General features: G+C 37.4%; 1 protein-coding gene across 5 annotated transcripts in view; it reads left to right on the top strand.

Moving 5' to 3' along the window:
* ORC2 (origin recognition complex subunit 2) overlaps positions 1 to 22,935 on the top strand; it is a 55,364-nt gene that overhangs the window by 28,914 nt on the left and 3,515 nt on the right. For 3 of the 5 annotated variants that reach the window (XM_019939166.3, XM_019939169.3, XM_019939170.3), the window contains 8 exons: positions 7,276 to 7,385; positions 9,912 to 10,044; positions 11,073 to 11,169; positions 13,088 to 13,234; positions 13,834 to 14,005; positions 16,330 to 16,391; positions 17,441 to 17,559; positions 19,691 to 21,712. In XM_019939166.3, coding sequence (XP_019794725.1) covers positions 7,276 to 7,385; positions 9,912 to 10,044; positions 11,073 to 11,169; positions 13,088 to 13,234; positions 13,834 to 14,005; positions 16,330 to 16,391; positions 17,441 to 17,559; positions 19,691 to 19,777 — 927 coding nt within the window. In that variant the 3' untranslated portion in view covers positions 19,778 to 21,712. Of the gene's footprint in view, positions 1 to 7,275; positions 7,386 to 9,911; positions 10,045 to 11,072; positions 11,170 to 13,087; positions 13,235 to 13,833; positions 14,006 to 16,329; positions 16,392 to 17,440; positions 17,560 to 19,690; positions 21,713 to 22,935 lie in introns of those variants that run through there. The other 2 variants (XM_019939167.3, XM_033859907.2) reach the window with 2 other exon arrangements.

The following is a 22,935-nucleotide window of genomic DNA, read 5'->3' on the forward strand; positions in this document are numbered from 1 at the left end:
CTGCACTGCAAACCAATTCATCTGCACCATTTTTCTAGGTTCCACATATATGTGTTAATATATGATATTTACTTTTCTCTTTCTGACTTACTTCATTTGTATGACAGTCTGTAGATTCATCCACATCTCTACAAATGACCCAATTTGGTTCCTTTTTATGGCTGAGTAATATTCCATTGTATATATGTACCACATCTTCTTTATCCATTTGTCTGTTGATGGGCATTTAGGTTGCTTCCATGACCTGGCTATTGTAAATAGTGCTTCAGTGAATATTGGGGTGCATGTGTCTTTTTGAATTATGGTTTTCTCTGGGTATATGCCCATTAGTCAAGATTGCTGGGTCATATGGTAATTCTACTTTTAGTTTTTTAAGGAACCTGAATACTGTTCTCCATAGTGGCTGTATCAATTTACATTCCCACCAACAGTGCAAGAGGGTTCCCTTTTCTCCACACCCTCTCCAGCATTTGTTGTGTGTAGATATTCTGATGATGACCATTCTAACTGGTATGAGGTGATACCTCATTGTAGTTTTGATTTACGTTTCTCTTATAATTAGTGATGTTGAGCATCTTTTCAAGTGCTTCTTGGCCATCTGTATGTTCTCTTTGGAGAAATGTCTGTTTAGGTCTTCTGCCCATTTTTGGATTGGGTTGTTTGTTTTTTTAATATTGAGCTGCATGAGCTGTTTATATATTTTGGAGATTAATCCTTCGTCTGTTGATTCGATTGCAAATATTTTCTCCCATTCTGAGGGTTGTCTTTTCATCTTGTTTGTACTTTCCTTTGCTTTGAAAAAACTTTTAAGTTTCATTAGGTCCCATTTGTTTATTTTTGTTTTTATTTCCATTATTCTAGGAGTTGGATCAAAAAAGATCTTGCTGTGATTTATGTCAAAGAGTGTTCTTCCTATGTTTTCCTCTAAGAGTTTTTTTTTTTTTTTTGCAGTACGCAGGCCTCTCACTGTTGTGGCCTCTCCTGTTGCGGAGCACAGGCTCCGGATGCGCAGGCTCAGCAACCATGGCTCACGGGCCTAGCCGCTCCGCAGCATGTGGAATCTTCCCGATTGGGGCACAAACCTGTGTCCCCTGCATCGGCAGGCAGACTCTCAACCACTGCACCATCAGGGAAGCCCTCCTCTAAGAGTTTTAGAGTGTCCGGTCTTATATTTAGGTCTTTAATCCATTTTGAGTTTACTTTTGTGTATGGTGTTAGGGAGTGTTCTAATTTCATTCTTTTACACATAGCTGTCCAGTTTTCCCAGCACCACTTATTGAAGAGACTGTCTTTTCTCCACTGTATATCCTTGCCTCCTTTGTCATAGATGAGTTAACCATAGGTGCGTGGGTTTAACTCTGGGCTCTCTGTCCTGTTCCATTGATCTATATTTCTGTTTTTGTGCCAGTACCATATTGTCTTGACTACTGTAGCTTTGTAGTATAGTCTGAAGTGAGGGAGTCTGATTCCTCCAGCTCCGTTTTATTCCCTCAAGACTGCTTTGGCTATTCAGGGTCTTTTGTGTCTCCATACAAATTTTAAGATTTTTTGCTCTAGTTCTGTGAAAAATGCCATTGGTAATTTGATAGGGATTGCATTGAATCTGTAGATTGCTTTGGGTAGTATAGTCATTTTCACAGTATTGATTCTTCCAATCCAAGAACATGGTATATCTCTCCATCTGTTGGTATCATCTTTAATTTCTTCCAACAGTGTCTTATAGTTTTCTGCATACAGGTCTCTTGTCTCCCTAGGTAGGTTTATTCCTAGGTATTTATTCTTTTTGTTGCAATGGTAAATGGGAGTGTTTCCTTATTTTCTCTTTCAGATTTTTCATCATTAGTGTATAGGAGTGCAAGAGATTTCTGTGCATTAATTTAGTTTCCTGCAGCTTTACCAAATTCATTGATCAGCTCTAGTAGTTTTCTGGTGGCATCTTTAGGATTCTCTGTGTATAGTATCATGTCATCTGCAAACAGTGACAGTTTTACTTCTTCTTTTCCAATTTGTATTCCTTTTCTTTTTTCTTCTCTGATTGCCATGGCTCAGACTTCCAAAACTCTGTTGAATAATAGTGGCGAGAGTGGACATCCTTGTCTTGTTCCTGATCTTAGAGGAAATGCTTTAAGTTTTCCACCATTGAGAATGATGTTTGCTGTGGGTTTGTCATATATGGCATTTATTATGTTGAGGTAGGTTCCCTGTCTGCCCACTTTCTGGAGAGTTTTTATCATAAATGGGTGTTGAATTTTGTCACATTTTGTCAAAAGCTTTTGCTGCATCAACCTAAATGCCCATCTATTGAGATGATCATATGGTTTTTGTTCTTCACTTTGTTAATATGGTGTGTCACATTGATTGATTTGCGTATACTGAAGAATCCTTGCATCCCTGGGATAAATCCCACTTGATCATGGTGTATGATCCTTTTAATGTGCTGTTGGATTCTGTTTGCTAGTATTTTGTTCAGGATTTTTGCATCTATATTCATCAGTGATATTGGTCTATAATTTTCTTTTTTTGTAGTATCTTTGTCTGGTTTTGGTATCAGGGTGATGGTGGCCTGGTAGAATGAGTTTGGGAGTGTTCCTTCCTCTGCAATTTTTTGGAGGAGTTTGAGAAGGATGGGTGTTAGCTCTTCTCTAAATGTTTGATAGAATTCACCTGTGAAGCCATCTGGTCCTGGACTTTTGTTTGTTGGAAGATTTTTAATCACAGTTTTAATTTCATTACTTGTGATTGGTCTGTTCATATTTTCTATTTCTTCCTGGTTCAGTCTTGGAAGATTATACCTTTCTAAGAATTTGTCCATTTCTTCCAGATTGTCCATTTTATTGGCATAGAGTTGCTTGTAGTAGTCTCTTAGGATGCTTTGTATTTCTGCGGTGTCTGTTGTAACTTTCCTTTTTCATTTCTAATTTTACTGATCTGAGTCCTCTCCCTCTTTTTCTTGATAAGTCTGGCTAATGGTTTATCAATTTTGTTTATCTTCTCAAAGAACCAGCTTTTAGTTTTATTGATCTTTGCTATTGCTTTCTTTGTTTCTGTTTCATTTATTTCTGCTCTGATCTTTATAATTTCTTCCTTCTGCTAACTTTGGGTTTTGTTTGTTCTTCTTTCTCTAGTTCCTTAAGGTGTAAGGTTAGATTGTTTATTTGAGATTTTTCTTGTTTCTTGAGGTAGGCTTGTATAGCTATAAACTTCCCTCTTAGAACTGCTCTTGCTGCATCCCATAGGTTTTGGATCTTCGTGTTTTCATTGTCATTTGTCTCTAGGTACTTCTTTTTTTTTTTTAAATAAATTTACTTATTTTATTTATTTATTTTTGGCTGCATAGGATCTTCGTTGCTGTGCGTGGGCTTTCTCTAGTTGTGGCAAGTGGGGACTACTCTTTGTTGTGGTGTGTGAGCTTCTGATTGTGGTGGCTTCTCTTGTTGCAGAGTACGGACTCCAGGCATGCAGGCTTCAGTAGTTGTGGCTCACTGGCTTAGTTGCTCCGCGGCATGTGGGGATCTTCCCCAACCAGGGCTCGAACCCATGTCCCCTGCGTAGGCAGGCAGATTCTTAACCACTGTGCCACCAGGGAAGCCCTGTCTCTAGGTACTTTTTGATTTCCTCTTTGATTTCTTCAGTGATCTCTTGGTTATTTAGTAATGTATTGTTTAGCCTCCATGTATTTGTGTTTTTTATGTTTTTTTCCCCGTAATTGATTTCTAATCTCATAATGTTGTCAGAAAAGATGCTTGCTATGATTTCAGTTTTCTTAAATTTACTGAGGCTTGATTTGTGACCCAAGATATGATCTGTCCTGGAGAATGTTCCGTGTGCACTTGAGAAGAAAGTGTATTCTGCTACTTTTAAGTGGAATGTTCTATAAATATCAATTAAATTTACCTGGTCTATTGTGTCATTTAAAGCTTGTGTTTCCTTATTTATTTTCTGTTTGGATGATCTGTCCATTGGTGTAAGTGGGGTGTTAAAGTCCCCTACTATGATTGTGTTACTGTCAATTTCTCCTTTCATGGTTGTTAGCATTTGCCTTATGTATTGAGGTTCTCCTGTGTTGGGTGCATAAACATTTATAATTGTTATATCTTCTTTTTGGATTGATCCTTTGATCATTAGGTAGTGTCCTTCCTTATCTCTTGTAACAGTTTTTATTTTAAAGTCTATTTTGTCTGATACGAGAATTGCTACTCCAGCTTTCTTTTGATTTCCATTTGCATGGAATATCTTTTTCCATCCACTCACTTTCAGTCTGTATGTGTCCCTAGGTCTGAAGTGTGTTTCTTGTAGACAGCGTATATATGGGTCTTGTTTTTGTATCCATTCAGCAAGCCTGTGTCTTTTGGTTGGAGCATTTAATCCATTCACGTTTAAGATAATTATCGATGTGTATGTTCCTGTTACCATTTTGGGTTTGTTTTTGTAGGTCCTTTTCTTCTCTTGTGTTTCCCACTTAGAGAAGTTCCTTTAGCATTTGTTGTAGAGCTGGTTTGGTGGTGCTGAATTCTCTTAGCTTTTGCTTGTCTGTAAAGCTTTTGATTTCTCTGTTGAATCTGAATGAGATCTTTGCTGGGTAGAGTAATGTTGGTTGTAGGTTCTTCCCTTTCATCACATTAAGTATATCATGCCACTCCCTTCTGGCTTGTAGAGTTTCTGCTGAGAGATCAGCTGTTAACCTTATGGGATTTTCCTTGTATATTATTTGTCATTTTTCCCTTGCTGCTTTCAATAATTTTTCTTTGTCTTTAATTTTTGCCAGTTTGATTACTGTGTGTCTCAGCGTGTTTCTCCTTGGGTTTATCCTCTATGGGACTCTCTGCGCTTCCTGGACTTGGGTGGCTCTTTCCTTTCCCATGTTAGGGAAGTTTTCGAGTATAATCTCTTCAGATATTTTCTCGGATCCTTTCTCTCTTCTCTCTCTTCTCCTTCTCGGACCCCTATAATGCGAATGTTGTTGTGTTTAATGTTGTCCCAGAGGTCTCTTAGGCTGTCTTCATTTCTTTTCATTCTTTTTCTTTATTCTGTTCCACAGCAGTGAATTCCACCATTCTGTCTTCCAGGTCACTTATCCATTCTTCTGCCTCAGTTATTCTGCTATTGATTCCTTCTAGTGTATTTTTCATTTCAGTTATTGTATTGTTCATCTCTGTTTGTTCGTTCTTTAATTCTTCTAGATCTTTGTTAAACATTTCTTGCATCTTCTCGATCTTTGACTCCATTCTTTTTCCGAGGTCCTGGATCATCTTCACTATCATTATTCTGAATTCTTTTTCTGGACAATTGCCTGTCTCCTCTTCATTTAGTTGTTCTTCTGGGGTTTTATCTTGTTCCTTCATCTGGTGCATAGCCCTCTGCCTTTTTATCTTGTCTGTCTTTCTGTGAATGTGGTTTTTGTTCCACAGGTTGCAGGATTGTAGTTCCTCTTGCTTCTTCCTTAGTGCATGTATTTCTTTTTTCTTTCTTTTGCGGTACACGGGCCTCTCACTGCTGTGGCCTCTCCCGTTGCAGAGCACAGGCTCCAGACACGCAGGCTCAGTGGCCATGGCTCATGGGCCCAGCCGTTCCACAGTATGTGGGATCCTCCCGGACTGGGGCATGAACCCATGCCCCCTGCATTGGCAGGCAGACTGTCAACCACTGTGCCACCAGGGAAGCCCCGCATGTATTTTTATATAAGCAACATGGGGGAAGGAGAAGTGGATCTAGGGTCAAAGTAGGACTTCATAGGACCTAGAGACAGACAGGCCTGTTGGAGGATGAAAGAAACACCTGTTACTGATAGTGAAGAAAGGAAGGTCTTTCATTAATTGTGGACATAGCTGACAGATATGGTCATAGTAACATGTGTCAGTGAGCATTTATTTCTCATGTCTGCGGGTCACCTGGGAGTTGGCTGATCTAGGATTTGCTCCACGTGTCTGTCTTCCTTGTTGGACCTCCCTGGAAAGCTAGCAGAGGCATGTTCTTCTTATAAAAATGTCAGAGACAGAAGAAGTAGAAAAACAAAAGACCTCTTAAAGCCTGGGCTCAAACGGTCTCAGTGTCACTTCTGCCTCATTCTAGTGGCCACAGTAAATCACGTGGCTGAAAACAAAGTCACAGAACAGGGGATGGGGACTAGATTCCACCCGTTTAGTGGGAGGGATTGCAAAGTCACATGGCAAAGGGTACAGATAGGAGGAGGGGCAAGTATTGGGGCTAGTAATGTAATTCTGCACAAATACTAAAGTTTGAAATGAAGGTGAATAGGTGACATAACATTTCAGAGTTCACACTAAGTGTGAGTATGCTTTGATAATACAGTATAAACAACTACTGAAAATGACACTAGTGCTTTATCTGCTTTTCAGGGCTCTAGACGTTAGGGAAAAAAACATCAGATGGAGAGAGAAATTTTTGAAATCTACTACTTTACAGTTTTACTTAGAATTTGTCCTATTTCTCTTTAAGTATATGGATGAATAAAAACTGTATAGGCTAGAGTGCCTGGAATCTTGGTTGCTGCTCTAGTCTTCAGTATTAAAAAATATTTTACTTAAAGGCTAAAATCATGAAAACACAGTAGTGCCAGGGTAGAAATGCATATACAGCTTTTTACTAGAGTTTTCATTTCAAGAAGTGAGCTGTGTTTGAGTCACTAGCATGAATTTTCAAGTTTTGGGTACAGAGCAATGTATCTTCCTCAGTTTATTTTTACATTATTGTTTTAAGAACTTTGCCGTACTTACCAAAGATAAAGGATTTGTTAGAAACAGCTTTTAAAGAGGAGCAGTGAATTTTACTAATGATAATGGTAAATTATAAAGAAACTTGACTGTTTTCTGAGAATTAATATTGAACTGTTACCTTAAGCTTTTACATTTTTTCAAATCCATAGGTTTTTAAAAGAGTGTCTGGATTTGTTGTCAAAGCTGGGAGGCAGGTTTAATTGTCTCCTTATGGTAACAATATTTTTAGAAATTAAAGACTTACATTGATATTTGGAATTTATAGTCATGTAAATGGTTCTAGAGAAAATGTAGCAAATTCTTTACTGTTTTACATATTTGTACTTAAAGAATGTATAAAACATTTTAAGAAAGAAATATTGAAATATTATGTGTATTCTCAGTAGATGCACTCATTACCAAACCTGATTAAAGTAATATTTCCACTGATGGCCTCTTCTAACCTCTACCTCTAAGGAAATATTTTTAGTATGGATTGATGTGATGTAATGTGGATTGAGAGTGATTTTCTTCCCTCCCTCTTCCTTTTTTTTTTTTAAAGCAAACTTTGCATAACTTACTGAGCAAGGTTTCTCCTTCCTTTTCTGCTGAACTTAAACAACTAAATCAACAATATGAACAGTTATTTCATAAATGGATGTTGCAGTTACAGTAAGTACTATTATCATTGTAAACCTTTGTAAAATAAAGAATAATATATATTTACATGTCTATGTTAAAATCAAAGCAGTTTGACATTTAATTTTCTTTTTGCAATGAACTTGATATGTATTTTTATTTATATGTAAAAATTTGAAAAAACAGGTGTTTTCCCAATTTTATGACCCAAATGTAGAAATGTCATATTATTATATGACTCTTCTCAGAAATTCCAATTTTCAAGAAATTTGTCTTTTCTAAGTGTTTTTTTTTTTTTTTTTTTGCAGTACGCGGGCCTCTCACCGTTGTGGCCTCTCCCATTGCGGAGCACAGGCTCCGGACGCGCAGGCTCAGCGGCCATGGCTCACGGGCCCAGCCGCTCCGCGGCATGTGGGATCTTTGCGGACCGGGGCACGAACCCGTGTCCCCTGCATCGGCAGGCGGACTCTCAACCACTGCGCCACCAGGGAAGCCCTCTTTTCTAAGTTTAATCAGACTTGAAAGCTATTGTGTAAAATAGCCTTTCTTAGAGTTATTACTTATAAAAATATTTGAAAATATAATTTGTCAAGATTGATAAATATATCAGTTAGATTTTAATTCAGAGTTTCTAAAATGAAAGAATATATATTTTTCTTTCAATCTCATTCTGTTTACATGTACTGTAGACCTTCAGAATTTCATGAGATCTGTTCTCTAAACATTATTTTACCATTTTAAAATTGTTTCTTAGAATATTTTTTTAACTTTATCATTTTTCAAATACCTCAGGTTAAATTTAAATTTCCATTAAAACACCTAGAAGAATGATAAAGATTAAAACGTAGTAATGTTTTTCTATAGTTACTTTTATATTTGTATTTAAAAGGACCTTAATATAAAGAAGTGCTTGAAGTGTATGCTAAAATGTGAATGGTGCAGTAAGAACATAAAAGTTGCCACAATTTCCCCCAATTGATCCTGGTTTTCTTTGCCAATAATAAATCAAAGGAGTATGCTAGTAAGAAAATGATTATCTTCCCTGTTAGGACCTTACCTTCTCTCAATAACTATTTATGGACCTGTTCATTTTGAATTTATAAGGCAGATCTTCACTCTGATCCCATACCCCAGTCCACCAATTCTTCTTTCTTCCCATATGTCAGCTTTGATAACTTGATTTGCTTTGCTTCCCAGCCTAGACCTCATAGTCAGCTACTTTAGTAGAATTGCTAGCTCTCTGAACTCCCTTGCTTCTTTTTTCTGCTGCTTCTATTTTGCTAATCTCTGCCTTTGGGGGTTATCTCTTTTCTTTTCTATTTCCAGGCTATCCTGCATTGCTACAGAGCATCACGTAAATACTGTTTCTGATTGACCTCCGTTAAAATATCATGGAGTTGAACTTTAGCCTGACCCCTAGTGCTTGGTGTTCTGGGTTGTCTCATTTACTCTCTTGGCTTCAGTTGCTTTTTGTATGTGAATAACTGCCGTAACTATATCTCTAGCCCAGCCAGATCTCACTCCTCAGCAGCAAATGTGAATGTATATTGGAAGTGTCCATGTGGAAGTCCTGTAAATAATTCAATATACATAAAATTTAACTTATCTTAAATCCCTCAATCCCACCTGCCCCAGCTACCTCGCATAGTGGATGCACCCCATTCATGCAGTCTATGCCAAAAAACTGAGCTATTCTTAATAGTCCCTTTCACGTAACCTTCCATGTCTAATCACTCTCCAAATCCAACCAATTTGACCTGTAAAGCTCTTGACACATTTGTCTCCGTGACACCTAATTGAAGTCCATAGTCTTTGGTGGTTTTACCCTCCTTCCTATCCATTCCCCCACTCAGTCAATGTAATCTTCTAAAAAGATCATGTTACTTTCCTATTAAAACCTTTCACTTAACACCTGACTCTTTACTTTTAAATGCTTATGTTCCTTGGAATAAAATCCAATTAATGTCTTAGTTGATTTAACAACACTTTTGTGACCTGGCCCCTGATTACTTTTCCAGTTTAATCTATCAGTTAAAACTCTGCTTCAGCCTATAAGACTTTTTAGTGTCTTGTACCTAGTGCCATGTTCTCCCTTGCCTCTTATTACTTGAAAGGTAGTAGGAGTTTGAGAGAAAGTTGGAACTGCAAGCTTGGTGTACAGATAATAAAATTGTGCTTTTGCTTTATATAAGTTGGGAGTCAATAGTTATTTAGCCATGCCATTTCTTCTTGTATTCTTTATAAGCTTAAATTAAGGAAACTGGTTGATTATAAAATTGGCAATAAGACGTACTGAACTTGGGCTTCCCTGGTGGTGCAGTGGTTGAGAGTCTGCCTGCCGATGCAGGGGACGCGGGTTCGTGCCCCAGTCCGGGAGGATCCCACATGCCGCGGAGCGGCTGGGACCGTGAGCCACGCATGGCCTATGAGTCTGCGCGTCCGGAGCCTGTGCTTCGCAACGGGAGAGGCCACAACAGTGAGAGGCCCGCGTACCACAAAAAAAAAAAAAAAAAAGAGAAGTACTGAAATTTAATTTCATGAGTGCTGTTTTTCTTACAGCCTGGGGTTCAACATTGTGCTTTATGGTTTGGGTTCTAAGAGAGATTTACTGGAAAGATTTCGAACCACCATGCTGCAAGATTGCATTCATGTTGTCATCAATGGCTTCTTTCCTGGAATCAGTGTGAAATCAGTAAGTTTTAAAAATGTTAAAAGGAACAACATCATATCCCCTGCCAATCCATATCCCCGTGTTAATGAGGATGCTATTTCATATTCTGGAGCATTCAGTTTTTGTTTTTATTGCAATAGTTTTCACACTAGTAGGATTGCACAGTGCTTAAGATCATGTGTTTGGACTCAGAGGGTTCTAGCTTTGAATCCCCATCCTTGAATTTCCTATTTGGTAACTGATAATGTATTAAATCTTAGGGAAATGTTAGCTTTGTTTACTACATTGAATACCAACAGTACTTCTCTCAAGAATAGGATTATGGGGGACTTCAATTTTATTATGCTTTTATGTCACTTTAGTGCTCTAAAAATAATAAAAATATAAGAATGGTTTATAGTTCTTTGATCATTTTTACTCCAGATGCTCATATCTCTTCATCATTTGAAAGTTAATTTAAACCTTTTGAGTTCTGGATATTAACCAATGTAATATTCCTTTTTAAAAGTGTCTTTAATGTTTGGCTCCTCTTTCATTTGATAAATCTATAGTTTTCTAATATTTTTCATATTGTTAGTTTTTGGTTTTGTTTTGTTTTTACTACCTGCTTATGTTATATTTACACCTTTGCTATTCTTCCCTGTTTCCTTTTAGCGATAACTTATGCAAAGAAATGAATTAGATGTACTTAAGTACCAGTAGAATTTTTGAAGTGATTTTTCAGACTTAGTGGGAAATCCAAATTTATTTTTAATTTATTAAAAAGATTGGGGCTTCCCTGGTGGCGCAGTGGTTGGGAGTCCGCCTGCCGATGCAGGGGACACGGGTTCGTGCCCCGGTCCGCGAAGGTCCCACATGTGGAGCGGCTTGAGCCATGGCCGCTGAGCCTGCGCATCCGGTGCCTGTGCTCCGCAACAGGAGAGGCCACAACAGTGAGAGGCCCACGTACCAAAAAAAAAAAAAAAAAAAGGATTGGTTTGCTAGTTGTATTTATCCTACATGACAGAATAAGTTATAACTGATGTACCTCTTGCACTTTTATGACATAGATCCTGAATTCTATAACAGAAGAAGTCCTTAATCATATGGGTACTTTCCGCAGTGTGCTGGATCAGCTAGACTGGATAATAAACAAATTTAAAGAAGGTAACGTGAAGGAGATGCTCTGTAGTTTTAGGGTGAAGCTAAGCGTACTTATTTGTGTACTAGTATACATAAAATTGAGGATTGTTTTAATAATGACACTTCTCTCAATGCTGATTTAGATTTTGATTTCTTTAAAATCTTTTTCTGTGAACTTTTCTGTGAACTCTAACTTACCTAACAGGAAAGAATTACTCCTGCTACCTTGAATTTATATAGCCAAAGCCTCTTTTTTCCCCCCCCAAAACCTTTTATTTCAGGATAATTTTCAAGTTTTGTTTGGCCAGTGTAAAGTGTTTCCAGTTAATTGGTACCTCTATGTCCGATAGTTTTATATTGTTTAATATGTTTATAAAGCATTCTTATCTTTATCCTGAGTAAGCATCAATGCATTTGAATAATTTCGTATACTAAAATCTGAGAAATGGGGGACAAAACATTTGTTGTTCTTTTGGTGTGAATGTTCTTGTTATATGAGCATTTCAGAAAATTAAAAATAAAATTATTTAGGGTCTAACAATTGTCATTTAGTCATTGCTTAACAATTAAATGGAGTAATTGGTTATGCTTAATGATTTAATGGATGATTTTGATATTGTTTGTACGCTCACTAAAATAGGTGCCTGAATCATTTTTTATATATATTTATATGTAGTTACTCTATCATATATAATCTGTATTATAATAAATATTTATATATTATATAATCTGTATTATCTAAATATAATTTATATTAAATAATTTATAATTGTATAAATCATATAAATGTTTTACATAGTTATAATATAGATGTTATATAATTATGAATTATATAAATTATAATTGTATATTACATATGTAATATAATAATTATATGTTTGTTTACATATAATTTAAATACTGACTATGGTGACTTCTAGAATTTAAGGAACCTTGGACTTTCAAAAATGTGTCATCTCAGAATCTTTGTCACTATATTGTCTCTCTTGTCCCTCTATCCCCAGTGGAAGAGAAATGTACTTATTCTCTTTAAAAGGCTCATCTTTTGTCATAAATGCCAATGTCCCATTTCTTACCAGCTCCTGAGGGACTTAGCAATGGCTTTTAAACATGTATAGAACTTCTTCCATCTTAAGAAAAATATTTACCTGATTCTACTGCCCTTTTACTCTATTTTATTTCCGTATTTCAATATGATTTGAGAGCTTTTGAAGACATGTCCTGCCTTCTACTGTTTGTTTCCTTCTTAATTTCTTGCCTCTGTGCTACCTGAATTGTATGCTTGAAGATCACCTGTAATTTTTTTCATGCTAAAAACACTGACCTTGCCTCACCCTTTGTTTATGTTGATCTCTCCAGTATTTGATGGTGTTGACATCTCCATCATCCAGATTCTTCCTTCACTGACTTTTATGATATTTTACTTCTCTGACCTTCCTCATGCCTTGGGCAATATCCTAAGCCTCTCCCCTTCTTTTGTCTCTTGGCTTTTGTGATAACCAGGGTTTTCTATATTCTCTCTTAATGCTTAATGAGAACTCTTTTTTTTGGAGGAGGGGACGACTCCCTCCTTTATCCCACCTTGCAATTCAACATGCACAGATTCACCTCCAATCCGATATGTATCTTGCCTTATTTCCTATGCCGTATTAAAACTGGTTTCTTCATGGTCTGATTCAAGTGTTAACCATTCTGGTTAAGTCTCTAACTGCTCCAGTGTCTACTGATTTCCAATGAATTTCTTTTTTTTTTAAAGACTATAATAATGTCTTGCCTGTTTTATGAATGACTGACATAGCTTCTCAAATAAATTGCATACACCTAAGCAATAGTTCTTTTGTCCTGTGCTACTTTGATATATTCTTTAATACAGTCCCTGCATGTGGTAGGGGGCTTCACAAGTACTCACTGAAAATAATAATTGCATTCTCTTTCCTTTTAGAATCTTCTTTAGAACTCTTTCTTCTTATCCACAATTTGGATAGCCAAATGTTGAGAGGAGACAAAAGCCAGCAGATTATTGGACAGTTGTCATCTTTACGTAATATATACCTTATAGCATCTATTGATCACCTCAATGCTCCTCTCAGTAAGTTAAATATTACTATTTTTCCTTCTTGAGATATCAGTCTTTGAAAATTAATTTTCTTAATGTTGTCACAGCATTTTTATTGTTTTAAAGTATGCTTTTCCTTTGTTGTGTGTTTAAAGACATAGTTGCCAAAAATATAGGTGTCCTTAATCTGATTTAGAACATAATTCTTGGAAATAAAAATTTACATAGTAAAGGGTGTGTTTTACAGCTAAAGTTTCATGAAGGAGAGGAGACCCAACTATTATTTTGGTTTCTTTCTACTCTTCTTTGTGGAATTGCAACATTTATTTTATGCATTTAATTCAGACTTTGTGATAATCCTATAAAATAAAATGTTAAATTATTAAAATTTTTAAAAGAATGCCTTGGTAGTGCTAATAACTTGTATTTAATATACAAATAAAGATTCAGATGTTGATTGACAGTGAAATTAGATTGTGAGGTACTGATTTGGATGGGGAAATAGCAAAAATGAAAATTTTCAGGATTCACTTTTTATTTAATGCTTTCTGTTCTTTCCTAGAGTGGAATCTAGTAACAAGACAATATGAAAATAATTAGTAATTCTTGTTTTCTTTGATCATGTACTCTAGTGTGGGATCATGCAAAGCAGAGTCTTTATAACTGGCTCTGGTATGAAACTACTACATATAGTCATTATACTGAAGAAACCTCCTATGAGAATTCTCTTCTGGTTAAACAATCTGGATCACTACCACTTAGTTCCCTAACTCATGTCTTACGAAGCCTTACCCCTAACGCGAGGTAAGAATGAAAACTATAGTTTCTTTTTCAAAAAACTCTATATATTTTAAGATATGCCATACTAGGTTTTAATGGCTATACTAAAGTCCTTACTTAGTTTGCAGGATTGAGAGAAATAGTAGTAATAATAGTTGCCAGTACTGGATTATGCATTAGGCAGACTACTCAGTAGTAATAATAAATAATAATAATAAATATAATAATAAAGCAAGAGTACCAGCATTTTTGTTTTTAATAGATTTTTATGTTTCTGAGTAAGAGCATCTCAATGTTCATCATAGAGGAAAAAGCAGAATTTTGATGGATTTTACTTAAATTTGATAGTTATTTTTAATTACATATTGAACATTATGATTCAAACACAGGGCCCTTTACGTGAAATAGCTCATTTGATCCTCACAGCTCCTCTAAGGTAGATAGTAAAGGGCACAGAGATTTTGATCCAAATCTGCATGGTTCCAAAGCTCATCCTCTTAAATCTTGAACATCTTTGTATAGTGTCTCCAGTGAAGCCCTTCAGCAGCCTAACCAAGAGGCATATCTGAATTAATAAAAGCAATTAATAAAGGTTAAGGAAAGTTGTATACAGCATAAGCCAGGAAAAAATAAATTGCATAATTAACCTGTTGAAAAAAGGCGTTGAGTAGCCTCACAGGAGGCCACAGAGAAACGTAAGAGGCAAGTCCTGAGCATTCCTTTCCCAGCCAACCCCCTGCCAGTAACTCATACCACAGTGCAGTGTTAAAACTAGGAGACTGACATTGGCATAATCCAGAGAGCTTATTCAGATTTCACCATTGATATGTGCACCCATCTGTGCATGTGTGTGTGTTTAGGTCTGTGCAGTTTTGTCACGTGTAGCCTTGTGTAACTACCACAATCAAGATACGCAACTTTATCATCACAAGACTCCCTTGTGATGTTAACCCTCAAATGCTAATTTCAGTGAATTTTGTTACTGTATAAAGCTGTTTTTGTACACTTGAAGGTTATCATTGCAGTAATAGTGAAATATGTATTAAATGAATATCTAATCAAAATTTTTGATGGAATTGGGAATAGAAAAAGTGTTCATTTAATTTTACTATTATGCTTACTCCTAATGGACTATTGCAAGTCATTACATATAAACTTGGGGATCCATGCAATGTAAATGCTCTAATGCAATTATTTTTTAGTTGGGCATACCTAAATGTCTGCGCGCTAGTCTCCAAAGCTTTTTTGGTTCATTCCGTACACGCCAATGTAATTTAGTCTTTACTTGGTATGAATGTGATTGATCAAAAAATCTTCACCAAAATTCAGCAGTGTAGTCAGTGGTAGTACTTAGTTATAAAGTGGTCATTCAGATGATCCAAAATATGCTTATAGAAATTATCTTCTAGACTGTCATAAAAATGAAAATGCAAAAGGTTTAAAATTTTTGCCAAATCCAGGGACTTCTGGGGAACTTGGTTTGTGTAACACTGCTTCCAACCCAATAATTCTACTTGGTACACACTCTTACAGAAACAATCCAAAGTATGAAAGAGTATTTATTTATAATTGTATTTAATTTAATAAATTAATATTTTTTATTAATTAAAATTGGAAGTAATGTGAACATCCAAAACCAGTAGGGAAATGGTCAGTTTGTGGTACGATAGATGAGCAGACATTAAAAACTTTAGGAAGAATTTTTAAAGACATGGGAAAATCAGTAAGTGAAAAAGAGAGGTATAAAATGGTGTGTACCATATGTAAATGCATGAATTTATGTTTTCACACTGCCTTGTTCCACAAAGACTTGAGAAAGCAGCATATGCACGTATGATCTCCACATCAAATATTAGTGGCTGTTATTTTAAGGTTATGGGGTTAATATTTTCCTCTTTAGTTTTTATTATATATTACAAGTTTTCTATAGTGGACCAACCTGTAGTCTAAAAAAACACAAGTTGACCCTGAACAACGTGGGGGTCAATCCGTGCCTAACTTACAGTCAGCCCTCCATATCCGCAGTCCCTCCGCATCCGCAGGTTCAACTCACTGGGGGCTGTGTGGTACTGTAGTGTTTACTGTTGAAAAATATCCACGCATAAGTAGACCCACGCAGTTCAAACCCGTGCTGTTCAAGGGTCAGCTGTACTCCTAGATTTTCTTTAAAAGGAAATAAAAAAGCTTCTCCTTTTTAAGTAGACCAGGATACGATGTTCCTTGAGAAAGGAACAGAAGGTAATACAGACAGGCCAGGTGTTTCACACTCTTTGTGTATTTTACTATTAGCTGTTATCTTTGAATGTTAACATTGTGGATTTGAATTTCTGTTTGTTTTTTTTCCCTAGGGGGATTTTCAGGCTACTAATAAAGTATCAGCTGGATAACCAGGATAACCCTTATTACATTGGTATCCACTATATATTTTTAAATTTATTTATTTTATTTTTGGCTGCATTGGGTCTTCGTTGCTGCGCGCAGGTTTTCTCTGGTTGCGGCGAGCGGGGGCTACTCTTCTATGTGGTGTGCAGGCTTCTCATTGCGGTGGCTTCTCTTGTTGGGAGCACGGGCTCTAGGCGCACGGGCTTCAGTAGTTATGGCACGTGGGCTCGGTAGTTGTGGCTCGTGGGCTCTAGAGTGCAAGCTCAGTAGTTGTGGCACACGGGCTTAGTTGCTCCATGGCACGTGGGATCTTCCCGGACCAGGGCTCGAACCCATGTCCCCGGCATTGGCAGGTGGATTCTTAACCACTGCACCACCAGGGAAGCCCCATGATATCCAATATTTATGATATTAAATTGTGTGACTTTTTGTTTCATCCCATAAATTATTTTTTCTAGAATCTAATAATAGCACTGCAGTTTTTCACAGCAGTGAATAAATGGTTTGCTCTGTGATATCGTGTCTGCCATATCGAAAATTTTCAAGCAGCCCTACAGATACACTGCTGAATAGGCTGTTTGCCAGTACAAATTGAAAGACAAATCCAGCTTAATTTTAAAATTTCCTGTGCCACCTATGGATGTGTGTCTTTCAAATACATATATTTCATATGCTGGGCATCTTAGATTTTCTTCCCCTTGAGTGAAATAATGTGTTAAATTTAAACACACATTTTAATAATCATTCAGCTCTCATTTGACTTACTAGTTCCCTCTTTAAAAAAAAGTCACCTTTATTCACGCTGTTTAAAACTGTCCATGGGATTATGTCATACTTGGCCACAGTTGACTGCTTTCAACCAGTCAGTTCTCTTTTAAGAATGTAAGCCACAGTACATAACACCTAAGTATTCCCTAGCTTTGCTTCTTCCAGAGATACTTACTTCAACACTTACTGGCTGCTTTGACATACTTTGGTAATAGCACTTTTTTTCTGTGTTCTTCGGCATGGGTATCCATATATGGGGTCATGTCTTAAATACTGACTTACGTTCACATTATCTTTTGAACTCTCCAGGACTTTCTTTTCAAGACTTTTACCAGCAGTGTCGGGAGGCATTCCTCGTCAATAGTGATCTGACACTTCGGGCCCAATTAACTGAATTTAGGGACCACAAGCTTATAAGAACAAAGAAGGTGAGACTTTGCTGCTGTAGCATTGTGTGCCACGATTAGTGTATCTCATTTACTTAAGGACAAGTATGCCTGATTATGAAACTGAGGTTGCCTGATGGGTCACAAGGATCCATTTAGGCAGTGTGCCATTTGAGTTGTGTAGACAGAGAGAAGGTAAAAGTACTCTGCTTCAGAGTAGAGCAGGAGACTTACGACTTCTAATCCAGAGTCACGGGCCATTAGAAATGAGTCAAATAACCCTATTTCCTTCTCCCTCTCTTCCTTCTACCCTATCATTAATCCAGTCTATATTTATTGAGCACTAACTTTATATGAGATATTTCACTAAGCATTAGGATACAGAAGTTAGCAAAAACCTAATTTCTTTTCTCATAAATCTTAAAGTCTAATGGAGGAGATGGACATTTGCCAAATAATCACACACACGTAAAGTTTAAACTGTGGTGAGTCCTGTGATCAGAAGGGACGTGGTTCTGAAAGAGCATATTACAGTAGGTGGATTTGACCTAGTTATGGGTATCAGAAGAGACCACTGAGCTGAGACCTAGGAAGACTAGGAGATAACTAGTCAGACAGGGAAGGGAAGAGAATTCTAGGCAGGAACAGCATGTAAAGAGGCCCCAGAACAAAAGGCAGCCAGCATGACACAAATGAGGCTGAAAAGGGCTAGACTGTGCATGACTTTTAGGCCAAGGAAAGGGTTTTAATCTTTATTCTGAAATAATGGGGAGTCATTTAAAAAATTGTTCTGACAATGGTATGGAGAGTGGAATGGGGCAGGGTAAGATGGGGATTGCCAGAAGTCAAGGCACAGAGACCAGCTAGAAAGGTGTTAGCCGCCTGATGGTAATCTGGACTAAGGTAAAGAGAGAAGAGTGGTTGGATTCAAAATTGACAAGAATTGATGATAGATTGGATACGGGAGCCAAGGGAAAGGAAGGTGTCAAGAGTGATTCCTGGTTTCTGGCTTGCACATCCAGAGAGGTGGTGGGATCACTGGATGAGAAGCTGGAAGAGCAACATTTTGGGGGAGACATAGCATGAGTTCATGGTCTTATATGTTTGGACTTAACTCTGTTTGAGGTTCTTCTGAGATTTCCGAGTAGAGATGTCAGCTAGGCATTTGGATTCCTGGGACAAGATACCAGAGAAAAGATCTGGGCTAGAGATACAAGGTTATGATTCCTACATATTTAAGTTATAACTGAAACCAGGCATTGGTGAGACTATCTAGAGGGAGGACATATAGTGAGATTAGAGGGCCAAGAACTAAGCCTAGCAGTGTGACACTTAACGGCCAAGTAGAAGATAAGCCTGCAGAGGTGAAACAGCCACAGAGCCAAGAAGAAAACGAAGTTGTCACAGAAGCCAAGAGAAGCGTGTTTTAAGAAAGAACGGTCAGGGACTTCCCTGGTGGTCCAGTGGTTTAGACTCCACGCTTCCAACACAGTGGGCACGAGTTTGATCCCTGGTCAAGGAACTAAGATCCCACATCCCACGTGCTGCGTGGTGCAGCCAAAAAAAAAAATAAAGGTCAGCAGTCTCAGGAGCTGCCGAGAGGCCAAAAAGACAAAGACTGAAGATACATAATGAATTTAGGAAACTGGAATTCCTTGGTGGGCTAAGCAAAAGCTCTTCTGGTGACATGATAATGGTGGCAGTAGGTAGGCTGGCCTGGGTTGAGTGAAAAGCAAGGAAGTGGAGACCACCATTTATAGACAACTCTTCTGGAAAGGTACCAGGGTTATAGGACGGATGGAGAAGAACGAGGAATCTAGTGAGGGTTATTTTAAAATGGGAGATACCCGAACCTATAGCCAATGGGAAGGATCCAGTTGAACAGGGACTAAAAGAACAGAGAAATCAGTGGTATAAGATTTTAGAAAGAGCAGGAAGGTGGAAAATAAAATACCCACCTTCTCATCCTTCAGTCTTTTCCACTATAAAGCGGCTTAACTATAAATTCAGTGTATTTAATAGATATATATGCCTGTGTGCCCTCTGGCCTTAATTTTTATACCTTTATATAAAATATTAATGAAATCAAATCAGTTTTTTGTTTAACCTACAACAGGATTCAAATATATCTCTTACGAATGACTAACATCCAGGGTATTCTTACATCTTTTAGGGAACTGATGGAGTGGAATATTTATTAATTCCTGTTGACAATGGAACATTGACTGATTTCTTAGAGAAGGAAGAAGAGGAATTTTGAAGCTCTCCTGTACTCTTGAATCTTCTGTGGAAGAGTTGTACCCCAGCTGCCACTCCTCTAGTCTAAAATGTTGTGTTTACATCCAATATTAGACTCTTTTTCCAATGTACAAGATTTAAAATTGGGAGGGGGAATGTCATCAATTAGAACCTTGATTATTAGCCTGGCTGCTGTACCATCCTAGTACTATGCAGTGGTCCTCAAGTTGGAGAAAATGTGCCTTTCATTCATTACCTCTCTGGAGACTTCTTGCTGGAAGGAACAGTGTGCTCAGGGACTATTTGGAGCTGGATGTTTTGAATTCTTTTATACCAGAGATGATATTCCTAATTTTTCGAGGGCCTTTAACACTCCTGGAGCTATCTGCAAATGTGCTTGTTCCGGAGTGTGGAAGTACAAAGACGTTGCAGCATCAAGTAAATCGGCTTTATTTGCTATTCCATGTGTCAGAATTGAAGAGTATAATAGAGAAGGCAGATCATCTCTTACTGTTTCTGAAATGGCTTAACAAAAGGTGTAAGATTGGGGGAAAGTAGGTAGTTCAGCTTTCTCCTTTTGTATTTAGGCTACATGCTGATAGAGGAAGAAGGAGCATGATGCCATTCAGTTGGGAGAGTAGGAAAAACATAAAAGAGTATATAGGGTGTATGCCCATCCCAGAAAGCACGTGAACAGTAACAGATCGTGCTGCTCAGGACACTTAATGTCTGTGCCGTCACCTTCAGGATACAAGTTAGAAGCCAGGCTAGAGAAACACAAACCTGAATTTCATTTTAGTTATTTTTTCAAGGCAACAGGAAATAAAAATTTAACTATTCTTGTATATCAACATGTTTTTCTTTTCTTGAATAACATGCAGATGAGCAGCATATTAATGGCTGGCCTTAAATGAATTTGATTTCTCTATCAAGTAGGCCTAAAATTCACTGTAAGACATTTCAGTTTTTTTCCTTAAAATGACAATTTCAAACCTCCTAAATACTCAAGCCTTTTTTTCTCTTAGGAAAGACAAGAAGGTTAATCTCGGCCACTGGAGTCAGCTCATAGTCTTCACATACTCCCTGAACTATTTCATACTTGGAAATGAAATTCTTCATTAAAATATCACTGTAATATACTGCATCAGCATTTCTCACCCATTTCTCATCTTGTAAACCCCTTTTATGAAAATATTTCCCAAAATGATCAGAATTCTTAAAACCATTTCTTTGTGTCATATAATGAAGTAATTTTATTTTAAATCCATGCATTAAGGGGTTTAGTCTTAAGCATAATTACTAATCAAAATTTTAAATTTATACATGAATAGGATTCTAAAATTGTTTAATTGTACCAAAGGATATGCAATGAAAAGTGATTTTCCTTACCATCCCGATCCAGTCCCTTAGGCAGCCATTAACAGCGGTTTAAGCATTCTTCCCAAGGTATTCTATGCACATCTAAGGGTATTTGTCTGTATTTCTCATTTTAAAAACACAAATGGTGGCATATGATGCTTGCTGGTTTGCACCTTGTTTTTGTTTTTTGCTTAATATATTTAGTTTATTATAACTTACAGTATAAAAAAGTATATGAGGGGCTTCCCTGGTGGCGCAGTGGTTGGGAGTCCGCCTGCCGATGCAGGGGACGCGGGTTCGTGCCCCGGTCCGGGAAGATCCCACGTGCCGCGGGGCGGCTGGGCCCGTGAGCCATGGCCGCTGAGCCTGCGCGTCCAGAGCCTGTGCTCCACAACGGGAGAGGCCACAGCTGTGAGGCCCGCGTACCGCAAAAAAAAAAAAAAAAAGTATATGAAATCTTTAATGACCTAATGTGCAAACTTTGCATTTGCCCTTAAATATCTACTGGTTTATTTTTATAATTTTTGTGTCTATACTGTTTGCAAGCAGTATGTGTGAATAGTCTTTACTATTAATAAAGAAACCAATTTGGATATAACCATTTTTTTTCATTTATAGTACTGGGTTTTTTTTACTAAAGATATCTTGAAGTGCTTCAAAAGTTTTATGAGTGCATCTCACAGTTCTGATGGTGATCTTGACAGAATTACATGTTCTTCGTTACCTTGTTTCAACGTCAGTGTTGTTTCAGCTCTATCAGTTTGATCGCTAAGGCTCCAAACTTCTGCTGTTACTCGCTTCTCGCAAGACTGAACAGACCTGAAACCTTGAAAAATTTTTCTGGCTTCTTAATAAAATGGCTAAAATAGGCCAAAAAAGGCACAGGGGATGCAGGACAGACAGTTACGCTCTACAAACTTGGCATAATACTGAATTCCTTAGGCAGGGAGTTCTAAACCAGTTCTTGTGATACTCCAGAAATTTAACTTTCTTAGCATCATGTTTGCCATTTTAATATGTGAACATGTCATTCATACAAAAGATCAGTAAGTTCGAGGGATGGTGCATAGGTTTTACTTAAAAAAAAAAATTACTAACAAAACTTTAGAAATCTACAGTTGACCCTTGAACAACACAGGTTCGAATTGTGTGGGTCCACTTAAATGCAGGTTTTTTCCAATAGTAAACACTACAGTACTACACAATCCACGGTTGGTTGAACCCACGGATATATAAAGAGAAACAGCATACACAGGGAGAGCCAACTATAAGTTATACTTGGATTTTTTTACTGTGCAGGTCAGCACTCCTAAACCCCACATTGTTTAAGGGTCAACTGTATTCTTCCCCCCAACCAATTCAAACCTGGAGCCAGTAGCAAGTTCACAATGTATTTTCCTACATTCTAGGAGGTGAGGTGACTCTTCCAGCTTAGTCCTGAGTGGCTCTCAGATATAACAGTGAGTCATGAGAGTCTGCCTCATCACAGACTGTGTCTCCTAAAAGCCAAGGGATAAACTGTCATGTAAATGACTTTCTCAGGCTTTTTGTAATTATTTGATGTCTCTCCCTTAGGAGAGTCTCCCATACTTTAATTTTTCAAATTGCTGTTAAGCCATGTTAATTCATGTTTGCTGAGAACTTACTTAGAAGGCTCTAGGCTAGGCAGTTGAGAGAATATGAAAATGTGATGTGAAATATCTAGTTGAGGTTTTAACAGCATTAAAAATTACAGTATCCTTAATGTGTTGAATAAAGTAAATTTGAAATAACTAACACTATGGAAAATATAACTTTAAGCATGAGTATAACAAAGCTCAT

The sequence above is a fragment of the Tursiops truncatus genome, chromosome 7, assembly GCF_011762595.2.
Source record: "Tursiops truncatus isolate mTurTru1 chromosome 7, mTurTru1.mat.Y, whole genome shotgun sequence".
Taxonomy (NCBI): Eukaryota; Metazoa; Chordata; class Mammalia; order Artiodactyla; family Delphinidae; genus Tursiops; species Tursiops truncatus.